The sequence below is a fragment of the Canis aureus genome, chromosome 13 (assembly GCF_053574225.1).
Source record: "Canis aureus isolate CA01 chromosome 13, VMU_Caureus_v.1.0, whole genome shotgun sequence".
Classification (NCBI taxonomy): Eukaryota; Metazoa; Chordata; class Mammalia; order Carnivora; family Canidae; genus Canis; species Canis aureus.
The window spans coordinates 8,236,641-8,254,223 of NC_135623.1; the positions used below are offsets into that span (position 1 = coordinate 8,236,641).

Consider the following 17,583-nt stretch of genomic DNA (forward strand, 5'->3'; position numbering starts at 1 on the left):
CATACAGAATTGTGCCGTGGCTTCCACAGCAGAATTCCTGGAAAAAGCACCTATCACAGAGTGAGCGCTCAACAAATGACAGCCCTTTCTTTTTCTGTGATAAAAGATTACCCTTCTGACCCTGGCTGACTTTATTCTGGTGCTCTTGGGTAAAGAATAGGCAGGTATTCAATCTCCAGGATCTGGTCCTGTCCCCATTCTGGGCCTGCTTCCTGTCTGGAGAACAAGGAAGTGAGGCTGGAAGGACTAAGAGACCACAGCCTGGCTTCAGTTGGGCTGGGTCCAGCCCCACCAGAGGGCCCTGGGTGCCGTGAGCCATTTGGTCTTACTAAGGACAACCTGGAGGGGCCTGGCACAGTCCAGGGAGGCATCTGGCATCCATCCTGAGTGGAGTAGCTGGGGTTTGGAAGTGATAAGCCTGGAGAGAAGTAGTCTTGAGTGCAGTGCCACCTTTTAGGAGACTGTCCCGTGGAAGAAGAGTGGCAGGAGCCAGAGCTCAGACCACAGGTGGGAGCACAGGTTGACACCTTCAACTTCAGAGAAGAGCTGCCCAGAGGTGGGAGGTGCTGCCCAGAAACCCTGAGACCCCAGGTGCCCAGGCGTGTGCATGCCCGGGAGGGTGCGGAATGGGATCCGCCTGACGATGACCACGTCAGAGGATGCACAAGGCCTCTCCTCCCTGGAAGTCAGGGGTTTTAAGGTCCTCCCAAGCTTGGATGTTCCTTAACAGTAATGTTCCAGTTGTTTTCAAATTCACAGAACCCTTTGCTACAGGGTTCAGTTTACACAGATGCCTACTCTGAAAAACAGCCTGATGTGGTGGGGGAGGAGGGGATGCAGAACCCCGCTGCTCCTCAGCCTCCCCACCCCTGGAGTCCCGGGCATGGTTTGAAAGCCATTGTTCTAGAACCCTGCGGGTCAGGGCCTGCTGAAAGCTGGAGCAGCTCCACATAATGTGCACGTCTAGGGAGTGCGCGCCTCTTTGGCAGTTTCACTTCTCTGAACGCGAGAGGCCCGGCTTCTGGCTTCCTGCCTCTCTCCCTAATCTCCCTGTCTGGTCGGAAACAGGGCCTTTGGCTGCATTCTTTTGACCCCAGCTGGCATCAGCCCAGGCGTGGTGCCTCCTCCGTGGTTCTGGGTGTCTGCGCTTGGTGGTTCACTCCACAGCATCTCCACTAATGGTACCGATGTCCTTAGAATAAAAGGCACCTCCTGTTCTTAGAGGTGTGCCCGGTCAGCGCCCGGAGCTGCTGCTGTCTCCTGGGCACCTGGTGCTGTCTGCTGATGTGCCCCTAAAATGGAAAATCATTCCGGCAAAACCAGGGCAACGGCCCAAAGACACAAATGCAAGCCGGCAAAATGGACAAGGACTTGCTCTAGTGGTGCGCGTCCTTCTAGAAGGTGGAAAAGAAGGGTCTTTGACCTGTTTCCCTCCTGCCTCTGGAATCTGCATCTTCTTTCCTCTTGCCTCTGCCCTGGCTTGTACTCCGTATAGTCAGCAGATGAAAAGCATTTCGTCTGAGAAAACCACCTAATACCCACTCCGCTGGTCCTCCTCTGATCATCCATAGCACTTTACCCATTGTCTGGGTTGCTGTTTGTCTTTATTTTATGATCTTGTAAGTACATGTTATTCACACTTGAGACCAAGGACAAAGTCTTATTTAGCTTTGTATTTCTGGTCCTGGCCCAGCCTCGGGCTCAGACCAGGCCATTGTAGGTATTGTTGAGTAAATACACGGAGTACTGCTTAAAATAGACACCCCGCAGGTGGGCTCTGCACCTGCGCTTGTCTTACAGATGTGCTGTGGAATTCCTGGCCCAGCAGGCCTGTCCCTGGACCTCGCACTAAGTGCCCCCCACCCCAGATGTTGTGATGTCATGTCCTCTGCAGAACCCTGCAAAAGGACAACAATCTAGGATGTACCCAGAACCCTGTAGGAATGCCCCCGCCACTAGCCCCATCCCATGGCCCACAGCTCAGCCTCCCTAGTTTATTTTTCACCGAAGGGTGTGTCCCCTACCTCTTGGCAGCTGAGCATTTGTAACAGATACACAGCTCAGTAGGCTGTGCCACCTGGCACTTGCCCCTCTTCCCACATCCTTTCCCTTTGGGTTTCACTGGGAGAGCAGTGTCCCACTGCGGACCAGCTGATGGGCTCGCTGTGGCTGGACCTTCCAGGGAACTGTGACCTCTGGGAACTGGCTCTAACCTCACTTCCGGGGACACAGGCTTCCTGCAAAAGTGGAACTCAGAGCGACAGTGTGCGCCTCTCCGATCACATCTTCCTCTTGCCTGGTGTGATTATATGCAAATTTGGAGGATTGTTGAGAATTTAATGATAAAATATTAATAGTATAGGGAAAAGTCAGTAACATATCTGCAGAATAGCCTCATAGGAGCTCCGATTAAGGAGGTAACTGGGAGGCCACAGAGTTTACCCCCTCATTAAAGAGAAAAATGCAGCTTGGTGGAGAGAAAAGTCATGGGCTTGAAGGTCAGACAGGCCCCTACTGGCTTCATGACCTTGGGGAAGTTCCTTGGAGCCAGAAGTTTAGCTGTGGGCTGGATCTGCCTCTCCTATTTTATTTGCCTTGAAATGTGTCTTTTAAAACAGGTGATTTCAAGTGTTAGTCAGAACGGCTTGGCCTCTAAGCACCTGAACTTTATAACATGTGGCCTGGGATCAAATTCTGGCTCTGTTGACTTACTGGCTGTGTGGCCTTGAGCAGGTTACTCAACCTCTCTGGGACTCTATTTTCTCATGTGTAAATAAGGATGATTAGAGAGCCCCTGCCATGAGGTTTAAATGAGGGAATGCGTAGGAAGCATTTAAAATAGTGCTCAGTCTGAGGGGGGCACCTGACAGGATGAGTACCGGGTGTTATGCTGTATGTTGGCAAATTGAACTCCATAAAAAAAAATAAAAATAAAAATGGTGCTCGGCACCCAGGAAGGGCTATGGAAGAGTAGACTAATATTGTCAGTTTTTTGAAAATCTGTATTTGTGGTTTTCTTGAAAACCTGGAAGATCTGACATCATGCAACATGGGCTGGAAAGGTGTAGCCACTGTCCCTTTAGAGAGGGACTGTGTCCTCCCCGCATACCTCAGTGCCCCCCCCCCATGCCTCGTCCACTTGCGTCATGTTGGCACCCTCCCCATAGAGCACCCTGGGCCTCCGTTTGGCCAGGAATGGGTATATCTATTTCTTTTTGTGGGACTAAATCTGAACCACTTAATGGATAAATGTGTCCATTTTACAGCACTGTCACAGGAGTGGGCCAGCCATCCCCCTTCTGTCCCTGTGTGGGGACCAGGAATTTCCTCCTGCTGCAGGCTCTCCCAGCCTGCTCCTCTGGCCTCTAAGGGTGTCACAGTGCCAGTGACAGGGAGCTCACTACTTCACAGAGCAGCTTCACTGCTGAATCTTTGTCAGAGGTGGAGCCAAGGACAAGTCCCCCATCACCATGACTAAAATGCCGTCTATTCTCGACCCCTTCCCTCTTCCGGCGTCTGGAGCGGAGCGGGGGGCGCCGTGCACGCCGTGTTCCACTGTGTTCGGTAGAAGCTGTGGGCTTCAGAGAGGCCTCTGAAGAGTCTAGAACCACAACCCAAGGTGTCACGTGCTGACTGCTCACCGTCAGGCGGCTCGGCATCCCCGGGTTGCAGGACTGGAGGAGAAGCGGCTGATGTCAGATGTGGGACCCCTGGGGTCAGGACCAGGCTCCGGGTTCTGCTTCACCACTTCGTAGTTGTCTTGTAACTTTGGCGAGCCAGCCGACCTCTCTGTTCCGGTTTTCTTCTGTATCAGGGGAGTATTAGAAGACCCCCTCGATCGAGGAAGGGGTTGCTTGAGACTCTTCCTCTTTTCCTTTGAGTCCTCGAATCTTAACTGCTGCAGCATAAGAACAAAAACAGGGCAGCCCAGGTGGCTCAGCAGTTTCGTGCCTGCCTTCAGCCCAGGTCGGGATCCTGGAGACCCGGGATCGAATCCCACGTCAGGCTCCCGGTGCATGGAGCCTGCTTCTCCCTCTGCCTGGGTCTCTGCCTCTCTCTCTCTCTCTCTCTCTCTCTCTCTCTGTCTCTCTCTGTCTCTCATGAATAAATAAATAAAATCTTAAAAAAAAAAAAAAACAGACCTGGAGGATTCTGGGGGCTCCGCACCCCTCCTGGCAGCCTTGCTCTTGGCTCCACCTGAGGCCGCAGAACCGAAAGCCACATCCAGGCAGGGGGCTGGGACCCCTGGAGCTGCGGCCAGGGTCAGACCAGCCTGCCCCTTGCTGCATGGCCAACCTGAGTCTGGGCCTCGGGTCGTCGGGCTGCCGGGTCTCAAGGTCCCTCTAAGACATTCTGGAATCCACAGAAACAGCTATTTTTTCTTTAAGAACAAAACTAAACATTTCCCAGACTGGCTGACACCTCTGGCTTGTCAGGGCAGCAGAAGGCAGGCAGGTGATGGGGCTCAGAGCAATGGCTCCCTGTTCTGGGAGTGTGAGTCAGCAGCACCCCAGCCTGCCAGTGGGGACTGTCTTGTGGCCTCAGAACTGAGAGGGGGTCGGTCACTTCTCCCCCCGGGGAGAGTAGCCTGGGGGGGATAGGGAGGAGCCAGCAGACCTGGGAGGCAGCACTGTGCCCCTAGGGGCCCCACCATGGTTTTCTGGTTTCCTGCTCTGGCTTTCTGCAGGGCATTTTTCTGTAGCTGTCAACACCTGCGGGTCCCACCCAGAGCTGGCGGCCCTTTCAGGAAGGGCTGGGTGGAGAATGATGCTGTTCTTGTTTGTCTGCAGTGTTACAGGCCCCTGGGAATCCTGGAGAAGGAAAGTGCTAAGGAAACCTTGGTCCACATCATCTGAAAGTATTTGTGCAGCAAGTCTGTGCAGGGATGGGGAGCTGGGTGGAAAGATCGCTGACTGGCTGGTCTTGGCCACGTCACTCAAACTCCTCGGGCCTTAGTTCTCTTTTCTGTAAAATGAGGATGGTGGTAAAAGGGGGATGGCAGACCGGTGGAGGTCAGGCATGTGATGGTGCTTGTTGCCTCGGGGCAACAACTGTTTGCAAGGGACAGGAAGTCACTTACCCAAGGTCACCGAGCAAGGTCAAGCAGGAGCCAGAACTGGGCCCCAGGTCTCATGCTGACCTACGAGCCGAATAGTTCCTACCAGGGAGTGGGGAGCGTTCGGCCAGCCAGTCCCTCCTGGCTAGGAGGGCCTGGCTCTGTGCCGTGCCCAGGGGGAGGCCACAGCGTCGTGTTGGGATGTCCAGGCCAAGAGTCGGATTATAGCAGACCAGGAAAGAAGGCCTCGGTTTGGCTCTGTGCAGCCGAGGAGCGTGAGCGCTTGCTGGGTGGCAGGCACTGTGCTAGGCCCTGGGGATATACCAACAGCTGAGGCCCACCTGGCCCCTCCTTCGGGGGGATAACGGGGACTCCGCTGGTTGAGAAGACTGTCACCGCGCACACAACTTAGTGCTGTGAAGGGGAGCACGTGGGACCCCAGGCTCGGCGGGCTCAGGGCTCCAAGGGAAGGGACCTTGCGGCAAAGCCCTGAAGGAGCAGAGGAGCTGGTCAGGGGGAGGGGGGTGGTGCTGGGGAGGCTGGAAGGCTGGAGGAAGGAACTCTGAGGCCCCCAGGGATGTTTGGCACAGGGGGTGAGGCCCTGGAGAGGTCGCTGGGCCGGGTGGGGTCCTGGGCCTCTGTGCCATCCTGTCCCCCGAGTGCAGGGACAGGGCCTTATCCTGCAGGGGGTGAGGGAGCATTGCCCCCAGGCTGGGAGGAGCAGCTGGGCTGCATGTGGTAGGGCTCGCTCCCTCTGGCTGTTCTGTGAAGAAAGGCTACAGGGAGGATGGTGGCCCTGGCTGCCTCCTCGGCCACACTCGGGCAGTGGGGGGACAGCATGGACAGGCTGTGGCGACAGGCTGAGCACGGAGAGGGATGGCAGTGGAGGCACTAGGAGGAAGCCCCGGCGTGTTCCATTTATGGAGACGGGTACCCAGGAGGACGTGGTACTGCACGGGGGACCGGAAACATGGTTCTGGGCGTGCAGGCTGTGAGGTGCCTGAGAACCACTAGGAGGGGTACTGAGGGGGGCATTTGGAGGTTCAGCAGGGAGGTCAGACCTGGAGAGAACAGGAGACCCATTGGCGTCCAGGTGGAAGGTCAGGCCTGGGAGGGGTGAGGGGAGGAGAGCGCAGGCTGGGGCCTGGGGACTGACAGCATGGGACAGGGGCAAGGAAGGAGCCTGCAGAGAAGGGTCACCAAGCCAAGCAAGAGCCCCTGGAAGGTGGGCGCGAGGGCAGACAGGAAAAGACAGCCGTCCTTTGGATTTAGCAACGTGTGACCTTGGCAAGGACAGATGGCCAGGGAAGCTGAGTCGAGGGGCTCAGGAGTGGGGGTGGTGAGGAGGCATGGACAGCAGGTGTGGGCTGCCCTTTCCTGGCTTGGGCTGAGAAAGGAAGAGCAGAGCGAGCAGGAGCTGGAGTGGGTTGGGGTCCAGCGAGCCTTTGAGGTTGGCTGTTGACTGGTGACAAGCTTGAACTGAGCGTGTGGCCCATGATGGCGGAATGTACCAGAAGGCAGAGGCTGTGGAGCTGCTGGGGAAGGAGAGGCTGATCCTGAGCTGGTGTGGGGGGATGGCCCCACGCAGGAGGATGACCCAGCCCACACTGGACGGCTGGCCCATGCCTGTCCTTGGGCTGGGCCCTTTGGGGACCACAAAGCCGTCGAGCTGTATGAATCCCAGTCTCGGCCTTCAAGGGGCAGAGGACTCACAGGCTCTGGGCTGCTCCACCAGGACTGCTCTCTCTTCAAGTCCTGGGGCCCCCCAGGAACCAGCGTCCTCCATGACGTGGGACCAGCTGGCTGCTGCCCACCCCAGCCCCGTTCTCTCTGCTTCCAAACCTCCTGAGCTCCCAGGAAGTCGCTGCTCGGGGGTAGGTGTTGGGACCGGCTTTCTGGTCACCCTCACACTGCCCCCTTCTTGTTTTCAATCCTCTCCTGGGCAGTCGCCTTCCTCCTCACAAATCCGCCTGTCCCATCGTGAGTCCCGAGGACTTCTGGCCGTGTCCTGGGCATCTCTTCACGGCTTCCTCTCGGGCATCTCACACTCAGCAAAGCCCTAGGGGCCTGCATCGCTTCCCTCCAAGCCCACGGATGGAATCGCTTGAGCCAGCCAACTTGAAAACGTTGGTCTTTGTTTCTGCCTCCTTGTGATCCCCGCCCGGTCCAGACGACCGCCTGTCCTAGAACACGCACCTCTGGCAGGGACCCCAGGTCTCTCATCCTCCAGACCATTCCCCCGTGGTGCCAGGGAAGCATCTTCTCTCTGAGACTTTATCTTTAGGACAACTTTGACCAAGTCTAAACTTCTTAGCACGCATCGAAGGCTGATGGGGATGGTGATCCAGTCCGAGCTGCCCATCCCACCTCGTCTGCTTTCACCCACCAAATCCGTCCAGCCTCTTAACACCTCTTGCCTTTGCTCCTGGTCCCTGCCTGGAGTATCCTGCCTCCATCTCTCACCGCCCTCCCCAGCCCCTCCAACCCCTCCCCGGCAGGTTCCACACACCTTCCATGGTCAAGACACCCAACTCAAGGCACAACCCTTGAAGGTTCAAACGGTTTTTCTGTGTTTTCTGCACATAAGTGTGAGCCTGGGAAGACCACTTGTCATCTGAGCTTGCTATAGAGGAGGAAATGAGGGATCTGAGAGCAGCCACAGGAGACCGACTCTAGCACCTGACTCTGAGTTGACTTGAGCATAGGGTGGAGCCCAAATACAGGGGCAGTCAGAGTGGCAGTGGGCCTCGCTCGCAGTGGCCACCCCAGCGGGGTGGAGGGAAGGGGAAGGAATGCCGAGGGACACCTTTGTCGTTGGAAGTTGGAGGGGAGGGAGTGTCAACGGACCCGCCGAGCAGGGCCGAATGGAGGCCCCTGTCCAGGTGGAGGCCGAGCCTCGTGCAAAGAAGAGACCAAGGCATTCTCGCTTCTTTCTTCTCTGGCTGGGAAAAGGGTGCTCCATCTCAGAGTGGGTCCTGGGGGCCACAGAGGGACACAGGAATTAACATCCGGGTGTGGGTCGCTGGTTTGGGTCCAGGAGTCCCGCTGCGTGAGGGTGAACTCCTGTCACCGGGAGACAGACATCCCCAGTTTGCCCATAGGGTGCTCTTCATAAGCGCGACAAGAGTCACTTCTTCCTACCAGCCCCACAGCCTTCATTTCCTCCCCTTGAACACAAGATGTCACTTTGCCCTGGTTCAGATGGAAGTTGGCTCCTAACCTGAGAACAGGGTGCCTGCAACTGGCCGGTCAGGGCCTCTTAAGGAGAAGAAAAGGTGGTTTTAGACAACATGAGGCCAAAACTGAGGTGACAAAAACCAGGACCCGTAGGGACTTGTGGACAGCAGCCCCACGTGTGAGAGAACATGCGTGTATGAGTGTGTGTATACGGGTGTGAGTGTGTGCTTGAGTGTAAGAGTGGGGAGGTGGTGTGTGTGTGAGTGTGTGATGTGATCACTCTGTCACCACCAGCTGGCCCCCTCTCTTAGAGTCCCCTCTTTCAAGTCATCCTGTGACATCCTCTCATCCATAAGCTGATGGCCATGCAGAGTAGGACTGAGCCCCAGCTGCTGTCCCACCTGCTCCCAGCCACCTCCCTGCCCCTCTGCACCTGCTCCGAGTTTGAGTGCCAGGCACCTGGGCTGGGACATGTTGTACAGCATGAGTGTGGGGCACAGGCAGGCCTCCTGCTGGGTGTTGGGGGCACGCTTAGCTGGCCGAGAGGCCACACCGCCCCTGAGGCACCCGTGCCCTCAGACGCCCCTGGCCTCGTGAGTCAGAAGACACTTCCCCTGGAACCATACCAGGAACCCCTCCCCTGCTGGCCCCATCATAGACTTTTCAGGGGGGAGATGTGCTCATCTATGGCATTAGGCCAACAAGGCATTTTGATGAGGATCGTATGGAGTGAGACTCGTGGGCTTCCTTCTAGGTGGAAATCACAGCCTTCTGGTTCGGGTCCAAGAGCATTAGTGGCCCTGACGCCCGGCAGGTGGGCTGGCTACCCTAGGAAAGCTCTTGGCCCTGGTGCTCTGAGCCCAGGTGTTCCCTGGGAGCAAGGTGGCTAGAACCTGGGTCCCCAGGGCTTCACGGCTCATCCGGAGATGCGGTCGGGGAGAGAGCGCAGGGCTCCTGGTTTCTGACTCTGAGAACAGGGAAATGATGGCTGTGCCTCAGACCTCCTCCCAGCAGTGTCCGGGTGGCTTCCTAGCCGACCATTTTAGCGATCGTTACCCTTCCCGGGAGGTGGACAGGCTTTGGAGCAGGCAGGTTCGGATGGATCTTAGTTCTAGATCTTTCTGGCTGCAGGAGTTTGAGCCTCAGGCTGGCTCTTAAGGGCTCGTGCTCAGGATCGTGATTTAATTTGTGTAAAGTGCCCGGCGCAGAGTGAGCACCTGGCAAATGGTAGCCGCTAGAGCGTGGTCGTTCCCTTCTCTCACTCGCGTTGCTGCTCCAGTGGCCCAGCGTGGCTGTCCTGTGTGGGGACAGGCTGGCTCTGGAGCCCAGGCCCTGCATGGCTTCACTTCCCGGCAGGAGGCGCGGGGTCTGCTGCGGCCGGATGGAAGAGAGGGGGCAGCCGTGCCTGGTCGAGGGCAGGGCAGGTGCAAGGGGTCCCTGGTGGATCCCCAGGGCGACTCCCCCACCCCCGCCCCACGTGGTTCTCTCTGGGTCGCGTCCTCCTCGCCCAACACACCAAGGGCTGGATGCGGCCAGGAAGCCTGTGCATCTTCTGAGGTGGGAACCAGCCTCTTCTCCTCCTTTTTTTTCCTTTACCATGACGCCTGTTGCTCATAGGTACAAATCAAACGAAGAGTATGTATATGTGCGAGGCCGCGGCCGAGGGAAATATGTTTGTGAGGAGTGTGGAATTCGCTGCAAGAAGCCCAGCATGCTGAAGAAACACATCCGCACCCACACTGACGTCCGGCCCTATGTGTGCAAGCACTGTCACTTTGCTTTTAAAACCAAAGGTAAGAGACAGTCAGCTGGGGCGCTGCCCCTGCCCACCGTAGGGAGCTCCCCTCTGGGAGCCCTAGCACAGAGCGCAGGGGCCCGGACCTCTCCGCCTGGGGCCTGGGCCACCCCCACGGCCTGGGCTCCCCAGTGGCAGAGCAGCGCCTCCAGACTGGGCAGTGGCACCCCCTGGCTGCCCAGCCTGTCCTCTTGGATCCCACACAGCTCCTCCACCTGCGCGCCTGCCCCGCCGCCCGGAGGCGCTCTTGCACACCGTTCCCAGTTTTGATTTTTCTCTCCTCCACCCCGTCCTTCTGCATGTCTCCTCGGCCCCTTGCCCACTGATCTGGTGAGCTCCAGCATCCGCACCTGTCACCACCACTCTTGCGTTTGGAAATCCATTCCACTCCGAGCCACTCGGCACACTCACATGGTCACTCCTCATGGCAGACTCGCCCTGCCTCCACCCGCCTCACCACTCAGACCATGTTCCTGCCCACCCGGCTCCTCTGCAGCTCTCGGCACAGCCCGCTCGCCCCCCGCCCTGCCCAGGCTGGCAGCCCCGACAGTCCGGCCCCAAGGCAGGGGCAGCAGGCTCTGGCGGCCACCTGAGCGAGGAGGAAGGGCAGCCGGTAGAGGCTGGCGTGGCCTGGCCTGCTGCAGGCCCCCCGTGTGAGCAAGTGGGGCCGAGTCCGTGAGACTTGGAGCAAGCTGCTCCCTGCACACTGCGTGGACTGTTCCTGCAGGCCGGGCGGGGAGGACGTGGGCACTCGCGCATTGCTTCCTGGTAGCTGAGCAGAGGGACAGGGGGACGGAGGTGAAGCAGAGGAAGGCCCGGGGCTCTCAGTGCCCCTGATAGCTTCAGCCTCTTGTGCTCTGCAGGTTCTTGGGTCAGGGTTTCAGGGTTTGGACGTGAGGGTCCCGCCTTCTCCTTTGAGCAAGTGGGGGGCCTCCACGCTGGCCCCCGCTGGAGCCATGTGCTGTTTCCGCGGACAGAGCCCGAGAGCAGGTTCAGTTTTGCCTCTTGTTGACCTTCCTTCTGGTGGGGAAGCTGCTCCCAGGCAGAGAGGCTGGGCCGAACCCTGTGGAGTTCGCCAGCTTTCCTCACTTTCTCCTCCTCTTGCCCCCCCACCCCACCTCCGTGCTCTCTGTACCGGGTCCGGGGGGCAGTTTACCACGTTTACCAGTTTACCACTTCCGGCCCCTGTCTGACCAAGTTCCATCTTGGCCGTCCTAACCCCGTTCACCGACCCCTGCCCTCCTCTGTCCTCCGGCCATCGTTCTCGCTGGTCCTTTCCCACCTAGGTTTTGGGTAGCATAGAGGCGCTTCTTCTCTCTTGGCATCTCATAAACAGTGTTCTGGAGGATCCCCAAAGAGGACAGACGGGCCTGGAGCTCAGCCCCCTGTGTCATGGGTGCATCCAGCCCCAGGGCCCTGCCTTGGCCCCGGATGTGGGCCCCGTCCCTACTCTGTCCCCTACAACCCCACTCCCTCTGGCCTTAGGTGGCCAGTGGAACTTTATGGAAGAAGAGAGATGGGAATGATTGACTTATGTCTTAAACAACAGAGTAAAAAAAAAAAAAGAAAAAGAAAAAACCTCTTGTTGAAGGTAAAGAAAGTGGGTAAAGAAAGTGGGTCCCCCAAAAGCCAAGTGACTGTTAGTGCTAGAGCTGTACCTAGAACCCAGGACCCCTCCATCAGGGCATCTCCCCCATCACCTTCCTCGCTGTGAGCAGATCTCCGTTTCCCTGGAAGGACTGGCTAAATCAGGTGGCCGATCGGGTGGCCTCCGGAGCGGGTCACAACCGCTGCCCCTGTTTCCAGGCGGCATCAGGGGACCACCCCGTTCTGCTCTCAGCGTGAGGAGCCCAGTCCTGAGAGTACGTCCCAGCCCGGGGCCATCTGGAGCACACCCGTGCCCGGCACACAGAGAACCATCTTGGGGAGACTAGAAAAACCCATCTGGCTAAGTTCCCAGCCAGAGCATCCTCTCCAAAGAGGGGGCCCTATTCTGTTCCCCTTGTCTTTCTGGCGAGAAAGGGCCTGGTCCCGGGCAGGAACGCCTCGTTTCCAGAGCTCTTGTCATTGTTTCATTGGAAGCCACGCCAGGCCTGCCCGCAGTGCCTCTGGGGTGTCTCTGAGCCGGCATGGAGCCCCGGGGGGGTGCCCAGAGGGCATTACGGGAGCAGAGGGACTGAGTCCCGGCTGTGCAGGCCTGCCCAACCTGCCCCGAAGGCCAGGCCCAGCAGCCTGTTCCCAGCCAGTGATCAAGGAGCGTGCTGAGCTCCCTTCAAAAGCTCATAGAAGCTTCCAGAAGACAACATCTTCAAAGCCGAAGCAGTGAGCGAGTCTGAAATGATGGAACCTGGACCTTTGTGACTGCGGAGAGGGGCCGGTCGGGGGTGGGTGGCGGCAAGTGGCAGCAGAGGAGGCTTGCACGCTGGGCGTGAGGGAAGCAGCGGGACACTGAGGCTCCTGTTTCTCGGGGTGCCCGCGTCTTCCCGGAGGGGTGGGCCTTCAGCCGTCCCTCAGGAACCTCCGGCGCCTCCTCATCCCCGCCCTGCCCTCTCCCGCTGGGGCTCCGGCTGGGCCTGGCGGTCCTCAGGACCCTCCATCTGCACCCCCTGGCTGCGCCCAGGCCCGGGGAGCCCTTCCTGTCCGTCTCTGTCTGCTCGTCTGTGTCTCCGTCTCCGTGTTAGACATTGTGGCACAGCTGGGGCCCCGGGGCGCTAGCCGAGGCGTCTCGGGGGCCGTGCGGGGAAGGCCGCCAGGACGGCCCTGTGGCGAGCGGTCTGGGGGGTCCTCTTTCCTCTTCCCAGATGGTCCCCAGAGGCCAGCGGGGTGGCTGTGCCGCGTAGGGGCCCCTGCACCAGTCGCCGCGGGGTCAGCGACGAGAGCAGCGGGCAGGCCTCAGGTGGCAGGGCCTGCAGGGGCGGGCGGGAGGAGGGCGGCCGGCCGGGGAAACCGAGGCAGAGTCCTGGGCCGGTGCTCTCAGCAGAGGCCCCACCTCTCCTCCAGACACTCCTCCTCTTCCATCCGCCTGCCTTTCCTCCTGCATCCCAGGACTGTGGGGCTTCGGGTGGGGGCCGGCAAGGCTGTGAGAAGCTGCCGGCTGCCCCGCAGGCCTCCGAGCCTCTGTCCCTTGCCAGAGGAGTGGCTTCTGAGCCGAAAGAGACGCCTGCGCCCTTTGGTCCCCCTCCCTCGATTCACAGAAGAGGCCCGGGGAGGGCAAGCCAGGGAGGGTACCCCATAGGCCCCAGGGCGGCTCAGCCAGCCTGGCCTCCTGAGAGCCACCCGGCCTGTCCCAGCAGAGCCCCTCAGACGCCCCGAGTGCCCCCTGCAGCCTCCAGGGCCCACGGGCGCCTTCTCCTGGGAGCCCCCGAGCCCACCCTGGAGGGGAAGCCATGCCTCTGTCCTCCACACCCAGCACGTCGGCGCGTGGCAGGGTCTCGGCACTCGGTGACGGTGACGAGTGGTGGTCACGGGGCTAAGGGTGGGGTCCCAGCAAGGGAAGGAGGAACATCCCAATGTGCTGAGCGTCTGCTGTCTGCCAGGCTGCCACTCGCCTGCGCTCCCTCCTCAGCTTCTCCCAGCGCCCCCGAGAGGTAGGTATCACTTCAGAGTTGCAGAAATTGGGGCTCAGAAGGTTAAGAAACTCGCCCCAGAGCACACAGGTAGCAGGCAGCAGAGGCCAAACCCAAACCCGAAGCCGGCGAGCTCCTAGAGCAGCCTGGGTGCATTGTGCAGGCAGGCGTGGAGTGAGCAAGACCCCTGGAGCCCCAAAACCTGGGTCTCAATGGGGCTCTGTGCTAATAAGGGGCCTTGGCTGGTTCAGCGTGCTGGTCAACGGGAGCCCGCCCATGCCCAGCAGCTGAGACAGTCAGTAATCGGATCTAATGGCATCACCAGCTCCAGAGCCCAGAGTTAGAGCAGAAGCAAGAACCCCACACACCCACCACCCCGGGCCTGGTGGCGCTTGGATTACAGGGTCTGTGAGGCTCCTTCCAACGCTTTGCTTCTGCGATGAGGACAGCGTTGCCCATGTGTGGTTATTGTGACCTACTGTGTGCTCGGCACCTAACTTGGTTGAAAAGAGACCTAAACCTTCCTGGCAGGACACGTACAACAAATAATGTCAAAGCCAGAATGAGCGGTGTTCACAGTCCTCTGTGGTCAGGGGCTCAGGGGACAGTGGGCTGATCCCAGAACCTCAGGGGACCATTGATCTGTCTGGCCCATGGAAGGCCCCAGCGGCCTGTCCCACCCCTTGACGTCCCACTCAAGCTCTACTTGCTCATGGCAATGAGGGCAGAAGCCCCCAATATTAGGTAGGGACCTTTAGGGACCCTCTGGCCTCAGTTATGGCTCTGCTTTCCCTTGGGCCAGCAAAAGATCCAGGTTTCTGTCTGGTGATAGGAAAATCTGAGTTATAGGATATAGTCACAGACTAGGAGCAAAGAGAAGGAAGAGTAAAGAAACAAGTCACCTTCCACCCCTGCTGCCCTTGACCTGTGTACCTCAGGGAATCCCAGGTTAAGGTTCCCATCACGCTCTCAGCAAAACCCTGCAAATTCCTTAAAATTCTCAGAATGATTGGAAAGCACCCTTTGGTGCACCCACGGGCTCTCTCCTACTTGCCCACCCATCCACCCATCATCTATCCACCCATCTATCCATTTCTCCCATCTACTGTTGGTCTTCCTGGCCATCTCCCTTTCCATTTATTTTCTCATCCTGTTCCTCCTCTTCTCACATCTGTCCTCCCACCAGTCCGTCCTTCTATCCACCTGTCCAGTCTGCCCCGCTGCAAGTTGATGTGCAACCCAACCGGCCGCTGCCCCAGTCGGCCCTGTCTCTCTCCTCCTCTCCAGCTCCCCATCTGTGTATTAGCCCGTTTTCCAACTAGCCTGCCATTTACTGTTTTCATCTAACCATCTCCTCCCGCCTCTGTCTATCCATCTGTCTGCTTATCTAACCATCCAGTGTCCCATCCATCTCTCCCTATTCTTCCTGTTGTACTGTCACCCCATTTTTGCCCTTAGCCCCCTACCCATCTACCCATCAGTCCATCCATCCATCCATTCACCCACCAGTCTCTCTATGTATCTGCTCAAGTGTCCATTCTTCCCTCTTCCGTCCATCTACTCAGACTTGCCGAGGACCACGCTCAGTGAGACAGAGCACCTAACTCGGGGCACTGAGGATTATTATGTGAACGATCATATGGAAGTGTAGCAACCTGCAGGCCCACAGTGAGAACATCACAACTTGGAGGTAGCTGCTGAGCCGGAAGGAGCATCCTGAGGCACCTGGCCTGCATCCTCCTAGAGCAGGCTGGGGTCTCTGCCTCCCCTTCCCAGAGTGTTCCTGCCCATAGAGGCTCCCGGCCTGGGATGTGCTGTGCACGCATGGGAGAGACTGAAGGCGTCATTACCTTCCCGCCCCCCGCCCCGATTGTGAAGACCTGCTGCCCCTACTCATGAGCCGTGGGGCTGGGCTGGCCGCTTAGGGCAGGGGCAGGGATGGAGTGGGTGGAGCCTTTGCCCAGCCCTCCCTGTGCATACCCTACCTGTGTCTGCACCGCATGGTGACCTGGGGGATACTGAGGCCCAGGACGTGACTTCTCTAAGGAAGGCTCGCAGGTCCCTGTCCGGCAGACTGCCCTAAGCCTTCAGCCCCTTCTCCATTTCTAACAGTAACTTTGTCCTGGTTCCTCTTCCCAAACCCACTGGGCTGCCCCACACGTGGCCTCACCTGGAAGGGCATCGTCAGTACCCACCCACCGCGTCGGTGAACAGGAGCCCTCTGGGCATCCCAGCATCTGAGAAGGTCACAAATCCTGCTCCATGAGCGTCCCCGGCAACTGGGCCCCGGAGTTAAATCAAATGCAGGAGAAACCTATTGCACATGAGTTGTCTTTTTAATTTCTTTTTTTGTTTGTTTTTTTAACCAGCATCTCACTTCCTCATTATACCCTCTGCCCTCCCCCACCCGCCCCCCGACCTCCTCCCCCAGCTCCTGAGTACTGTCCTGAATGCCCAGCCCCTCCGCAGCAGCAGCAGCTGGCAGGGCCCTGACTGGTCTTCGAAGCCCACTGCCTCTGCGAGCCCCAGGCATGCCCAGGCCCCCCCGCCCAGCGGCCCCGCCTGAGTCTCTTCTCATTTCTTTCTAGGGAATCTGACTAAGCACATGAAGTCGAAGGCTCACAGCAAAAAGTGCCAAGAGACAGGGGTGCTGGAGGAGCTGGAGGCCGAAGAAGGTAAGGAACCGCCAACGCCCCCCTCCCACCTCTTCCCTCCTCACCATCTCCCCCTCTTCCTCTGCCCCGCTCCTGCACCTGTCCCCCTCGCCCTCCCTCCCCTTCCGTGTCCCCCCCACCTCCTCTCCCCGTCCCAAGCCCTCCCTGCCAGTTCTCCCACCTACTGGGAGATAAAGGTTAAATTCACAGAGAGATGGCCCCCTCCCCTCCATACACTTACAGTATGTGCTGTGCAGCCATAGAGAGTGCGCATTACCGTCTACCAGGGAGGTGGGGTGCCTGGCACCTTGCAGGTGCTCAGTGAATGTGTGCTGAATAAACTAACACAGGAGTAATTGGAGTCAGCATTGACTGATCACCCACTACGGGTCAGGCGTGTTCTAAACACACGCTGTGAGTTGTCTCCTAAATCCTCATGGTGATGCTGCGAGGGATGTACTCTTACACACTCCACACCCACACTCTCACACCTACATACTCTGGGCAGGAGCATGACACCTTTTAGAATTTGGGAGGCTTTCAAGAGAGCCAGAGTCAGACCTGACAGCCTCTTGCCACCTGCCGATTTCATCCCACATCCCAGCACCGCACCCTGGCCAAAGCCCTCCATCAGCAAAAGGCACATGAGAGCCTACTTCTGAGACAGCCCAGCAGAGCAGAAGGTGAGTCAAAGGCCCCGGCCAGCCGCAGCATCCAGGGAGGAGGCCAGAGGGACTCTGGCAGGTGCATAGGCAGTGTCCCCCCACCCCGCCAGCCACCCCAGCAAAGGGAGGTCAGGGCAGCCAGAGGCATTCCCCTTGTACCCAGCAACCCTTTGACCAGATTCCTAAAATCAGAATCAGGATTTAGAGTGTGACAAAGAAAGGTGTATGTGTGTGTGTGCGTCTGCGTTTTTCTGATTTCAGGATCTATTTGCAGTCTTACAAAAGAATTAAAACACATTTCCTTTTAGGTGGAATAAATCCCCTTTACTGCACTCAACACAAAGAAGTTGGGGCTGTTCCCCCCAAGATGAGAATGTGGGGTTAGTGTCCCTTAGGCCATTCACACTCGTTGTCTCACCACGTCCTCATAACTAGGGCCAGAAACTTGTGTTGCCCATTTTAAGTTGAGGAAAGTAAAGCTCAGACAGGTAAAGGCAGTTGCTCAAGGTCACACAGAAATGCTGGCCACACACCACCCCGGTGCCTGGTGGGCTGGACCTGCGGCACCTGGAGCCCGAACCAGAGCCCAGAGCCCTCCCTGGGTCAGAGTCAAGAGGTGGCTCACCCCACACTGAGGGCCTGCTGAGGGACCCTGGGCTGCTCCCTGCCC

At 58.3% G+C, this 17,583-nt stretch overlaps 1 protein-coding gene across 10 annotated transcripts in view; it reads left to right on the plus strand.

Moving 5' to 3' along the window:
- The window catches only part of HIVEP3 (HIVEP zinc finger 3), a 457,232-nt gene that overhangs the window by 429,910 nt on the left and 9,739 nt on the right, over positions 1-17,583 (plus strand). For all 10 annotated transcript variants that reach the window (XM_077844481.1, XM_077844477.1, XM_077844478.1 and 7 more), the window contains 2 exons: positions 9,851-10,026; positions 16,183-16,269. In XM_077844481.1, the coding sequence (XP_077700607.1) occupies positions 9,851-10,026; positions 16,183-16,269 (263 nt within the window). The remainder of the gene's footprint in view (positions 1-9,850; positions 10,027-16,182; positions 16,270-17,583) is intronic.